Raw genomic sequence first — 13,736 nt, 5'->3', positions numbered from 1 at the left:
CATCACAAAATTTAGAATGTAGGACGAAACTTTGGATATACAACCTTATGATGAATTTGAATAAATTATTATTTTCTAATAATTCAATAAAAACTTTGGATGTACAACCTAATAAAACTTGTGGGTAGGAGTGTTGATATGAGGATATAATAGAAGAATATATCATTTTCCATATCTATAATAAATTATAATGCATGTGGAAACTTCTTTGTTAAGTTTTATAATGAATTTGAATCAATTATTATTTTATAATAATTCATTAAAAACTATGGATGTGAAACCTCATAAACAACTAATCCAAGATATATATTAGTTGTCAAGAGAGTTTCTTGAGTAATATGAGTACCAACTCCAAAATTACTATGATGACAATGTGAGTTACTTCCTTAATTTTGGGTACAGAAAAATAGAATATGGGACCACTTATTTTGGTTACTTTATTTACACAATTTTAGAAAGGAAGTGCAACCTTTTTTTATAAATAAATTTATTATTATAGATAGATAGATAGATAGTAATATATGATGAAAATATAATATTTTAATGAATAATTGTAAAAATGACATTACATAATATTGGTGTAACTACTAATTTCTTTTAATTTTATTATAATTGTATATATAGTACTATATAATGACAAAACATGCCTAAGGGGTATGTAGGTAATTGAACATGTATAATTTCTATATTTCAACGTTGTAACTACTATTATATAAATACAAAATATGCTTAAAGGACATTCATGTAGTTAAACCTGTATAATTTCATTCAATTTTATTTAGTAACGACCATGATATGATTTTTATATTCCAATTTGATATTTTTGTGACATACCAATGATAACTAGAAGAAATTTCCATATGTTCTTTTATTCCTTTCTATAATGCATCACTACTATTCCGCACATTCTCCAACTTTTATTTTCTCTCTTCATTACTTTATGAAGAAGAAGTTTGACCTACACGAAAAAATAACATGACACACTAATAATCATGAGAGTCACAAGTTAATAAATTTATACAAACTTTGTTTATCCACTTGATATCACAAAATTAAGAATGCAGGTCGAAAACTTTGGATATGCAACCTTATGATGAATTTGAATAAATTATTATTTTTTAATAATTCATTAAAAACTTTGGATTTACGACCTAATAAAACTTGTGGGTAGGAGAGTTGATATGAGGATATAATAGAAGAATATATCATTTTCCATATCTATAATAAATTATAATGCATGTGGAAACTTATTTATTAAGTTTTATAATGAATTTGAATCAATTATTATTTTATAATAATTCATTAAAAACTATGGATGTGAAACCTCATAAACTCTAAAAGTTTCTTCTTGATTCTTGAAAGATAAGGAGAAAATGAAAGAATGGTTCAAGATAAACTTGATACCCGAAAACTAAGAGTATATGAAAAATACCTCTTGAATTGTATTGAAATATATTGAATCTGTAAAATACACTTAACTGACTTGACATTTATGAACTAACTAATGCCTTTATATAACAAAGAATGAGGCTTAACTACCCTAACTAACTTAACCGAAAATATCCAAAAGAGAGGATGTTTAACACGTGCCAAACTAGTTGCTTGAAAGACATGTAAGGATGCCTTATGTTGATCATGCTTAAGTCATGATGTTTGTTGATTGAGGTTTGATGAGTTTTAGTCAAATTGTCTAAGCCTTGATGTATGTAGTGTTGTTTGGTTGATTCCTGGTGTGTGCCTTGGTACATCTGTTGCTGGCTGACCAGGCCTTGATGCATACCTTGGTGCATCAGGCCTTGCTGGTTGGTGTTGTCTTGGTGCATCTGCCCTTGCTGGTTGGTGCTGTCTTGGTGCATCAGGCTTTGCTGATGCGTGCTGCCTTGGTGCATCAGGTCTTGCTGGTTGGTGCTGTCTTGGTGCATCTGCCCTTGCTGATGCGTGCTGCCTTGGTGCATCAGGCCTTGCTGATGCGTGCTGCCTTGGTGCATCAGGTCTTGCTGGTTGGTGCTGTCTTGGTGCATCTGCCCTTGCTGATGCGTGCTGCCTTGGTGCATCAGGCCTTGCTGATGCGTGCTGCCTTGGTGCATTAGGCCTTGCTGGTGCGTGCTGCCTTGGTGCATAATGAGAGTGAGGCATGTGGTTGGTTTTGTGTTGTATATTGAGTTGATGCATATAAGATTTGATATAAACAACTAATCCAAGATATATATTAGTTGTCAAAGGAGTTTCTTGAATAATATGAGTACCAACTCCAAAATTACTATGATGGTAATGTCAATTACTTTCTTAATTTTGGGTACAAAAAATAGAATATGAGACCACTTATTTTGGGTACCTTATTTACACAATTTTTGAAAGGAAGTGAAACCTTTTTTTTATAATAAATTTATTATTATAGATTTACATTGATATAAATAAAAGTTATGTATATAAAAACTAAATTTTTTTAAAATAATATATATATGCATATATAATTTACCATTAATGACAATGGTTGATTTAATTTTAGATAGATAGTAATATACCATGAAAATATAATACTTTAATGAATAATTGTAAAATATGACATTACATAATATTGGTGTAACTACTAATTTCTTTTAATTTTATTATAATTGTATATATATAGTATTATATAATGACAAAACATGCATAAGGGGTGTGTAGGTAATTGAACATGTATAATTTCTATATTTCAACGTTGTAACTACTATTATATAAATATAAAATATGCTTAAAGGACATTCATGTAATTAAACCTGTATAATTTCATTCAATTTTATTTAGTAACGACCATGATATAATTTCTATATTCCAATTTGATCTTTTTGTGACATACCAATGATAACTAGAAGAGATTTCCATATGTTCTTTTATTCCTTTCTATAATGCATGACTACTATTCCGCACATTCTCCAACTTTTATTTTCTCTCTTCATTACTTTATGAAGAAGAAGTTTGACCTACACGAAAAAATAACCATGACACACTAATAATCATGAGAGTCACAAGTTAATAAATTTATACAAACTTTGTGTATCCACTGGATATCACAAAATTAAGAATGCAAGTCGAAACTTTGGATATGCAACCTTATGATGAATTTGAATAAATTATTTTTTTTAATAATTCATTAAAAACTTTGGATGTACAACCTAATAAAACTTGTGGGTATGTGATATGAGGATATAATAGAAGAATATATCATTTTCCATATGTATAATAAATTATAATGCGTATGGAAACTTCTTTATTAAGTTTTATAATGAATTTGAATCAATTATTATTTTATAATAATTCATTAAAAACTATGGATGTGAAACCTCATAAACAACTAATCCAAGATATATATTAGTTTTCAAGAGAGTTTCTTGAGTAATATGAGTACCAACTCCAAAATTACTATTATGGCAATGTCAGTTACTTCCTTAATTTTGGGTACAAAAAAATGAGAATATGGGACCACTTATTTTAAATACTTTATTTAATTTTCTTTTGAAAGGAAGTGCAACCTTATTTTAATAAAATTATTATTATAGATTTACATTGATATAAATAAAAGTTATGTATATAAAATCTAAAATTTTAAAAATAATATATATATATATATATATATATAATTTACCATTAATGATAAGAGTTGATTTAATTTTAGATAGATAGTGATATATTAAAATATAATATTTTAATGAATAATAGTAAAATATGACATTACAAAATATTGGTGTAACTACTAATTTCTTTTAATTTTATTATAATTGTATAATATATATAATCTATATGCTATATATAAAGCCAAAACTTGAAATAACTTCCTTCATGGTGTAATTTTCATTTCCTATATTTCCCTTAACATTATTTAATTTTTACAAAAAAAACTATATAATCATAAGCAACTACCACCAATACATTAACTAACCACATATCGCACCTTAAATTAAACATTATCGTAAACACAAAAAAATATAATATAAAGTACACCGAACACAAAAGTACATTTTAATTCAAAAAATGAAATATATAAAAGTTGAATATGTAGTATCATGCAATATTTACCGGCAGACACGGAATGCTTGTACACACTAATATAGATAAATATGAAATTAAAAGTTATGAAATATAAAATAGGGAAACATAAAAACTACATGATTAGTTATTTTATGTTTTCCCTTTATATAAGTACTAGCGTGTCGAAAGACAATTTGTGTCTGCCGACATACATTCATATAATTTGTATTTTTATTTTAGAGAATTATAATTTTTTTTATTTGATGTACTTCATGATATATTTTTTGTATTTATTATTATATCCAATTTAAATGGAGATCTATTAATTATAGTTATTTAGGATTATATGGTTTTACTTTAGAAATAAAAAATATTGAGAGCAAAATAAGAAAATATAATCATAATAGTAGTTATTTCAAATTTTGACTTTATATAATATCAAAATTAAAGTGATATGTATTAATTATAATTATCTATGATTGTATGATTTTACTTTAGAAATAAAAAATATTAATGACAAAATAGGAAAATATAATCACGATGGTAGTTATTTTAAGTTATAATTTATATATAGTATAGATAGATATAGAAGATATATAGTGTAGATATAAAATAAAAAACAAAACTAAGTAAAAATCAAAATAATTTTTTTGAAATGGGGCAGAACATGTATTTTTATATTGAAATCTTAATCGTTTTTTATTAATTTGATGTAGTTTCTATTTTTAACGTTATGCAAATCCGAAGTGGGGATGGAACATTCAAAATAAAAGAATTTTTTTAAATAGACTCTTAAATGTTAATATATGAAAGTAAGATATCAATATGAGTGTAATATTTATGCCTAAAATTCTACAGAAAAAAATATAGACAGTATATGAATTCTATACATTATTATTGTATTATCTTTATTGATATTTAACTATTGTTGATTTTTCAAAAAAAAGTAATTCAAATGAATGGTGGAGGATGAAGCCCATGTGTATAAATCTTTACATCAATATTATATTTGAATTTCAAGGTAATAAAATTTACACATAAATGTAGTACTATATTTGAATTTTAAATTTATTTATCATCATACAAATTTTATTTTATCCATTATTTAGTAAATTATTGAGTATTTTAAATTTCTATTTACCTAAATTATTTCTTTAATATCCATACAAATATACAATCTCAGCTTAAAGGTTCATAAATTTACTCACTATGTGTATATTATTTTCATTAAAAAGTTAATAAGTGTTCACAAATTTTCTCAACAGACTATTTTCTCATTATTTTTTAACCCAAACTACATTAATTATAAATTTATAAAGAAGAATAAAAGATGATAAAAGAAGCAAAGTTAAAGTGCACTACAACAAACAGCAGAACTCATCTGGAGTAGGCAGCAGAGAAAAACATAACAGGTTATTACTTCACTTCTTTATCCATTCCTTTTCTTCATTCATAGAGTTTGTTCATCAATTTTGCAAACAAAGAAAAGTAAAACTTAATGCTTATAAATAGTAATTATTCATACATTATATTGTTCATGGGTTCTTCACTTGCTTATACCAGAATGACCAAAACGTCACAGATTCAATTACAGAGAGTTATCCTTGTTGAGAGAGACAATCATATATCCCGAAAATGATTAGTTCCTTACTTGTAGGTGAAGGTATAGCTTTGGTCATACAAAAAGAAGCACTATCTAAAACCAATATCGCTATTGGTATGAGTAACAAAGAGTTTTTTTGTGAGGTTGGGGTAGTTCTAGTAACTGCTTTGATTCTTAGGATGTTGACAAAATGGACTAAAAAGTTTTGAAGAAATGAAAGTTAGTGTATATATTTCTTTACTAATCTTTATGGCAACATGACAAAAGCTCTACAGGGTAGTATAGATTAGGGGGAAAATAGATGTATGATGAACGGTTTTGTTTAAGCAGTATGAGTAATTGAGTATGGCTAAATCGAAATGAGATCCTCTCCAGTAATGAACTCGTAGAAATTTACAAGTTTTTAATTTATTTAATTCAAAAATAATTAAAAATCTGGATCTTTAAATTTTTTGGTGCCATGTGTCAGTATCTATGCCTGGTACTCTTCAGTACCGGAGAGGATATGTGCCCGACTAAATCACATGTTATTTCCCAGGGTGCAATTTTAGAACTGGTGGATATTTAATATTCTTCTGGCATATCCTCTGTTTGGGGTTTTGTCAAAGGTAGAAACAGGAAGAGGCTGTACTTTTGGCCCAAGAAAAAAACTAGATTCAAATCAGAGCAATACTGTGTTTGCTGAAAATTGAAAGAAATAATGCAGACAGCTTCCGGAACCTTTATCTTAAGCCTAACCCCACAGGTTAGTTCTTTTCTCATTTTCTTTTGTTTTTTAAAGTTTCTGCTTCTTTTTTAGTAGCTTGCATATTTGTTTGCAGATGACCAGACAAAAGCTGAAACTAGACGATTTTATAAAGCCTAGCCTGAATCATAGACGATTGTGTCTTTCATGGAAGCTTAAACACGGTGCAAGAGATTTTTTAAAAAGGCATTGCTGCTTCTGAATTTTATTTCGTATTGCATAGTTGTTTGAGTGAATCGTGCATAATATATGTTGAGTATTGAAATCGCACATCCGTAGAGGATGAGCAAGACAAACTTGGGCAACCCTCCCCCTATAAGCTAGCTTTTTGGATGGAGTTAGGCCCGGTTGTTTTAATATGGTATTAGAGTTTACCAAGATGTTGGGCCAGCCACAAATGTCCTAAGCGCAAGCTGTGTGTTAAGTATAGAAGCCACACATTGATTAAGTGCCCGTTTATAATAAATTGGGACCCCCCCCCAAATTGACCTAGTTTTTCGGGTGGTGCGTGGGGCACTGCAATGTTTCTCTTTCTCATCATAGTATCAATCTTCTTTGTTTAGTGTCTCTAATCTAACATCATTAACTTGATGAAATTTCTCTAAAAAAAATTCCAACTATTTTGGCCAAACATTCCTTGATTGCATCAGTGAAACTAATTCTCATTCAGCGCCAACATATATGATTTATAATTGAATATGTTATATGATTTTGATTCATTTTGAAATGTTTGTTTCTTTTTACAGGGAACACATTAATTGTCATCCTACTGCTGCAGTATCAGGTGCTAGGTTTTTTTTACTGCTCGCTTATTCGAATCCTAGATCATAGTTTATATGTTGATAAATTCTCTTGTACTTCAATTTCCTTGTTGTAGATGCTCAAACTTCTTCTGCTCAATTTGATGAGTTCTCTGTCTTTGTTGCTGATATCAATGATGTTAGAGAGCGAAAGGTATCATCCAACATTTAATTGTTACAAGTGTGAATAATAAGAGAGAAAGCTTATAGAGTTTGTTTATGCAAGTGATTTGAGTTTATGTAGTACTGTTTGAATCGCTCTTTTAGCACAGAGAGTACAGTTCTACAACTAACTGTTTATGTACACATGATATTTACATTATTCCACAATAAACACATGCACAATCATGATTTGTCTCAAAAGAATAAAGTGTGTATTTGAATGAGGATAATTCTTTTAACGAAAAATGAAGTGAGAGGAGCATATATAATTTTTATGTTGAAATCTTGTAAAGATTGTTTGCAGCAGTTATGTTGTAGTTGATTAATTTCTTGTTCTATAGTCTATTCTATTACAACATCAATTTCTTATTGTATAGCTTAGTCACGATTGCCATATCTTTGTAAATTTTTATTTTTGAACACTATCTTTTAACTATTCTACCCAGATAAACATAGAAGTGTCTGGAAACAAAACTCAAAAGATCTTTGATGACGTCTTTGAGAAAATGGTTGCAGCAGCACAACCAATCCCAGGATTTCGAAGAGTAAAAGGAGGTAAAGTATTTTGTGATTTAGAATCGAAGAGCACTCTTCTTTTATTTGTTCTTTTGGGGGATAGGAGGGAGGCAAAATATAAGAAACAATGTATTTGGTGCTGCTACTTCAGGTCATGAGTGCATGACATGCACAATCATAAGAAATTTTCATATTTAGTTTAGTTGTCTATATTTTACGCCTGTTTTTATGTTGGTCCTTATATTTAAGAATCGTTTTAAACGAGTCTTCCTGTTTGTAAACTATCAAATTAGTCCCGGTCATTAGATAAAAGTTATAAATGATCAAGGTTTATCCTACTTGGTTAATGGAAGTTGACTTGCCTTCTCAAAAATTACAAGGTTTACATCTGATAGATTGATTATGTTTGTCTCTTCCTTGCCATTACCATTGGCCCCGTCATAAGCTAGACATCAAGACTGTCTTTTTACATGGTCAATTAAAGCCCTCTGCTTCATTAGCTTTTCTTCTTTCTTAACACAATGCACCACCAAACTATAAAACTCTTTCCAGAAATTAGATGAATGAGTCTTGTTTGTGCGCAAGAACAATAAAAGATGATGATAATTATGGATAAAGAAAAATCTCTTATGATAAGCATGATAAACATTTCTTTACCATTTTCTTTGTAATTTTGTTTTTCTTTACCATATATCAATAACTTGAAATTTTTGTCTGTCTTTTTGTGTGGCCAATTGCTGATCTTATCGATTTGTGGACTACTAGGAAAAACGCCTGATGTAAGTTTCCTTCTTTAATGACTTTGCAGCTGTCAATTCACTTATTTTAGTTTCAGTTAGCTATCTTATTAGTAATGGTTTGTCATGGAGAATTGAAATACAGATAAATACTCAGTGTTTTTCCTGTCTACATATATTATGGCACTCTGTGTGTGAAATGAAAAAAAAGAAAGATATATAGACATTTATCTCTAAGTAACTATTATTTGGTTCATTTTGTTCCCTCTGATTGATTTTTCTTTGCAGTGTTAAATATTCGATAATACTTGGTTCCTTTTGTTCCCTCTGATTGATTTTATCCATATCACAATTTATACTCTTCATCTTCTTCCTGTTTATATTACCACTGGTACCATCTTTTTATGTATATTGAAGTTATTGTTTACATAGCAACCTTGATCGCCAATTCTGTCTGTGTCATCAATGTAGACATATATTAAAATATGAAATGAGATGTATCTCTGATATTTTGTAACCAAAGCTTGATTATGTGAGGAGTTAATTTTGATTGCATCATGATGGTATTTGAGATAGGGAACAAAAACTACATACCAGTATCAAGCAACTAGGTGGAGTCAGCTACATGGATTGAACGACACTATTATGCTCTATCATAAATCATGTTCATTGACAAAGCGTCGATCTTTAAGTCTTTCTTATGCGTGTAATACACAGTATAATTCAAAATGAGAAAATTCAACTGTACAAGACTTTGATACAGAGGAGATTAATTCAATTTTATGGTTGTATTATATATTGTGTTTAACAGATACCAAAAGACATTTTATTAGAGGTGCTTGGACCTTTCAACGTGTACAGAAAAGTTATCAAGCAAATAATCAACTCAACCATAGGGGAATATGTGGAGAAGGTATTTTGCTATGTGCTAAATATAGTATTTCTTACTTTTGCTGCTTCTGGGAAATTACATTTCAAGTTTTATTTCATGGGGTGACCCTATTGCTCTGTCAACTGCGTATTTGCGCTCCTCATTAACCAATGATAATTTCGTAAAGTAAAAAGCTAAAATTGTGATTCATTAGTAATGTGTATGAATAAGCAATTTGGAGTGTAAATAGCATTCATATGCTTAGTTTATAAAGCAGAGATTATGCATTGCATAATAGTAGACAATGTACTCTACTTTGTCTGCAAGTGATTATTTGAATGATTCATGTCCCAATATCATACTTTTTAATTGATGTGCCAATTGGAAGGTGGACTATTTGATTGATTGCTCTAATTCAGAGCTGGTTATGAAAGGGTTTAAGAAAGTATCTTAAAGATATACAATTTCACATTGGTTTATTTCCTTCTGGTTTTAAGGTAGAGTCGATACTTGATAGCATACATATCCGTCGGGTAGACTTGATACAACATTGCGTAGAATAATTAAGCCTAACTCAACCTCAATAAATGATCCACATGAAGTTTTCACAAATGAACATAAGATTATAAGAATGAACATTATTATAGGAATGACCGAATGAACATTTGCTTATTGCACCGTGACAAACTTCGATACTGTGTAAAGAATCACTAGGTCTAACTCCGCCTCAAAAGCTAACTGGTAGAGGTAGGGTTGCCCATGTTGTAAATGTTTCTTTGCTCATATGCACAACTGGTGTGGACCTTAACACTAACAAGCTTAGCTTTGACATGGTGTTTCATTTAGTAGTATAAAATGCAGTATATGCCCAATCTATGCTTGCTTGATTTTTTGATTTGAAATTTCTAAATTAGTTGTCATGTCTATTATCTAATATTATTTGTTTTTGTCAGATATGAACTTCAAATTCTTGTTTTTCCTTTATGTTAATATCAATACTTTTGGATGGAAAAAATCAATTTCAGGAGCATTTGATAGTTAGCAATGACCTTAAAGTTGAGCAAAGCTTTGAAGATCTTGAAGCTTCATTTGAGGCTGGAGAAAAGTTCAGCTTTGATGCTGTTATTCAACTTAAAAAGTAGGATCGAGTTACATTCTTTTCTTCTCTAGACATGACAGAAGATTAGACTAGTATTGAGTCAGACCTCACATTTTTGCCCTTTTTCTTCTCTTTTGAGAACTGCTACATTGTCCTTACAAATCAGATCTCACACTTTTATCTAGAAAATAGTATTTGTTTGCTACTAGTAAAAGGGTGACTTAGTGCACGGGACTCTTCCATTAGTTAAATTTGTGATGGGTAAATATACATGGAACATTAGTCTCACAAGTGAAGAGGTTGTTTCCAAGATTTTGAACTCATAACCTCCAGGTCACATGAAAAACAACCTTATCATTGTGTTGAGTCTCACCGCTTTTTTTATTTAAAGAGGTACAACACATGGACTTCCCATGACTTCACCATTCTAGTACTACACTCGTCCAAGTACGCTTAAATGTGGAGATCTGAGGCAATGAGATCAAATGTAGTAGTGTTGGTATGATTGCATCTAGAGAAAACTTTTAAGGATTTGTGATTATTAGGATTTCAGAAATCTCAAATTACATTTGTAGTGTACATATATAGACGAAATGTGAATTGTTGCAGACAACATGGTTACAAAAAGGAAGATTCCATATAAAGTATTTAGGAGTGCTCATCTCATCAAACAAATGGGTTAAAATGGATTGCAAAGTGATCATTGACAAAATTATAGCTAAAATTAGTTGTTGGTTAAGTAGACACCTTTCTTTGTGTTAGTGTTGCATTACTACTAGACTTGATCTACTCCTCCAAAGTATTGTTGCCAAATTGAGTGGTCATGCATTGATATTTTGTGGAATATAGTGAACTGTAGGAGATCTGTTTCTTTGTTCATCTTGGAGAAAAAATTTCAAAAAAGCAAATTATAGTGGTTTGGGACTGAGAAATTTTAAGAAGTAGAATGAGGCAACCATAACAAAGCAAATATGGTCCATAGTTAGTAAAGAATGGGAGTACATCTTCTATCTCAAAATGTGTGTTACTTTATGTTTTTGAATGCTCAAAAAAATACTTGCTTATTAAACATGAATGTTTAAAAAAATACTTAATTATTAAACATTTAATTTAACTATATTATTTTCAATCAACATAAACAGTGATGCGCATGGAATGATATACTTGTTGTTTTAGCATATATGCTCTACCTTAATTAGATTTATGAATGCTACTTGAAAGTTGCAGAGTTATGGGCTTATAAACGTAAATAAAATGTTTCATGGGTTTGGAAAGAATTTCAGAAAACGAAAAACCTTTTTCAAGATGGCTTTATAGGCCTTAGTGAGTTTTCGGGTATTGTGATAAATCAAATATTCGATTCTTGAGATTGACACTTGTTATAAGAGACAATCATATAACTTGAAATAGATTAGTTCTTTACTCATAGAGTGATGTAATACTCTTTGTATAAAAAATGTATACATTGGAAGAATAACAATCCATACTAAAAAAATTCACATAGAGAGAAATGAAAAATGTACCTTTGCCAAGTAGTCAACTCAAAATGCTCGATTGTTTGTTGAATGCATGTTTTATCAACAAGTGTTAGAAAATTCAACCCAATGGCTGAAGGTAAGAAACTATGAAACCTTCCAAAAGAATTGTTTCATGGTGCATATACATACTACATATATCCTAATTTTTTTTGAATCATTAAATTATTTTACATTATAATATATTCAAAAAATATACTTCTTTTTTAAACACTATATTCCTTGATTGTCTACATTGTCCAATATAAATATCCACATACGAACAAATAGGTTAGACAAAACAAGCAAATAAAGTCAATTTGTATGTTCTGTCTGGCAAAAAAATTGTGGGCTATGTCAATGAGGCCGCGAACATTGTCCGTTTTGTCATCACTTATAACGTACCAACCCATTAACTTGAAAAAATAAGAATTATAGGGAATTTGAGTTTCATAACCATTTTTCTGACATTTGTAATCCAACATTTTTTTCAAAAATGTTAAAAATAACATTTTATATAATTGTTTTACCTAACAGGACCTTGAGGTCATGTATGATTATTTTCCCTATATGACCTCAGATATTTTTCCCATATATAACCTTAAAATCACATGAGTATTTTTGTGAGGCCATATGTTTTTGTTTTCAAACAAATAGATAATGACCAACACTCAACTCCATTATACTTTCCTTTCATAACGAGAAATGATAAACTTTGGTTGTCATTTTTGAAGTAGGACAATTATCATTCATTGCAAGTAATATGTTTCTTGAAAAAACGCATATGTGTGATCTTAGTATTTTTAATGAGATTTTTTCAATTCAATATCAAAGGTCACATATTGTAACATCCCGTGAAAAAAATGAAGTAATCTAGTGCTAGCAAAACATTAGATGACGGGTAGTAGTTGGATTTTTTGGTACATTGGAAACTAAAGAAACAAAAAAACTAAAACAAAGGAGTGATGTCATGATCAATAAAAGTTTGACAGCCTGGCAGGGCAATAGACCAAATCTTGATGTTAGTAGACGAATGCGATCCAAGTTTAGCTATACAATTCGCTACATGGTTAACCTCTTTGACAACAACATTGATTACAACGACCCAATCACGAACTAACCATGTAAGAATACTAGTGACATCGAACAAGATAAAAGTTGTGCATATTCTGACTCCTGCAGGAATAATTTGTACCGCTTCCATGTAGTCACTCTCTAGAGTGACATTTTTGAAAGCTATATTCCAAGCTAGATTCAATCCATGCTCAATTGCCAAGAGTTCAGCTAAGATAGAAGATCCAACTTCAAAGTTGGCAGAAAACCCTAAGAGCCAATGACCCTCATGGTCTCGAATTGCACCGCCCTGCCATAATGTTGGAGTTTCTAATGTAGCTACCATCAACATTGAGTTTCACATGTCCTGGTTCGGGCAACAATATTGAATCAGACATAACTGTTCCTCCAAGATGACACTATTCCTTATATTCTACCACTCCCAAAAGTCATGGTAAGTATTGCAAACCACTTAATTAATATCCCAAGTATCATGACTAAAGATGTTGTTCCTCCACCTCTAATTCCACGAAACACCTGCCATGAAGAGAAGCCTACTAAGGCGATTGTAATTTTCCATAAACCATACTCTAAATGGCTAATCCACACCCCCCCCCCCAAGAAGGAG

At 30.1% G+C, this 13,736-nt stretch overlaps 2 protein-coding genes across 3 annotated transcripts; one reads left to right on the top strand and one right to left on the bottom strand.

Annotated features, from left to right (window-relative positions):
* On the bottom strand, positions 1,678–2,136 carry LOC109329338 (early nodulin-75-like). Its single transcript, XM_019563009.1, has one exon. It carries the CDS (start codon positions 2,134–2,136, stop codon positions 1,678–1,680), a length of 459 nt encoding a protein of 152 aa, XP_019418554.1.
* On the top strand, positions 5,383–10,807 carry LOC109328909 (trigger factor-like). Of its 2 annotated transcripts, XM_019562551.1 has the most exons (10): positions 5,383–5,420; positions 6,150–6,256; positions 6,295–6,356; positions 6,433–6,542; positions 7,103–7,140; positions 7,234–7,310; positions 7,765–7,873; positions 8,600–8,613; positions 9,383–9,484; positions 10,468–10,807. In XM_019562551.1, exons 3-10 carry the CDS (start codon positions 6,312–6,314, stop codon positions 10,582–10,584), a joined length of 612 nt encoding a protein of 203 aa, XP_019418096.1. In that variant the 5' UTR covers positions 5,383–5,420; positions 6,150–6,256; positions 6,295–6,311; the 3' UTR covers positions 10,585–10,807. The 2 variants fall into 2 exon arrangements, with proteins under 2 accessions (XP_019418096.1, XP_019418095.1); XM_019562550.1 differs by having other exon boundaries at positions 5,384–5,420; positions 6,150–6,356.

Source organism: Lupinus angustifolius, chromosome LG16 (assembly GCF_001865875.1).
Source record: "Lupinus angustifolius cultivar Tanjil chromosome LG16, LupAngTanjil_v1.0, whole genome shotgun sequence".
In the NCBI taxonomy this organism is placed as follows: domain Eukaryota; kingdom Viridiplantae; phylum Streptophyta; class Magnoliopsida; order Fabales; family Fabaceae; genus Lupinus; species Lupinus angustifolius.
The sequence above is the reverse complement of the archived record's forward strand: the minus strand, read 5'-3'. Positions and strand labels throughout refer to the sequence as shown.

Coding starts and splice junctions, on each gene's coding strand:
- LOC109329338 (XM_019563009.1), bottom strand. CDS start 2,136: ATGCCTCACTCTCATTATGCACCAAGGCAGCACGCACCAGCAAGGCCT.
- LOC109328909 (XM_019562551.1), top strand. CDS start 6,312: ATGCAGACAGCTTCCGGAACCTTTATCTTAAGCCTAACCCCACAG. Junction 7,141..7,233: donor TCCTACTGCTGCAGTATCAG/GTGCTAGGTTTT, acceptor TCCTTGTTGTAG/ATGCTCAAACTTCTTCTGCT. Junction 7,311..7,764: donor ATGATGTTAGAGAGCGAAAG/GTATCATCCAAC, acceptor TATTCTACCCAG/ATAAACATAGAAGTGTCTGG.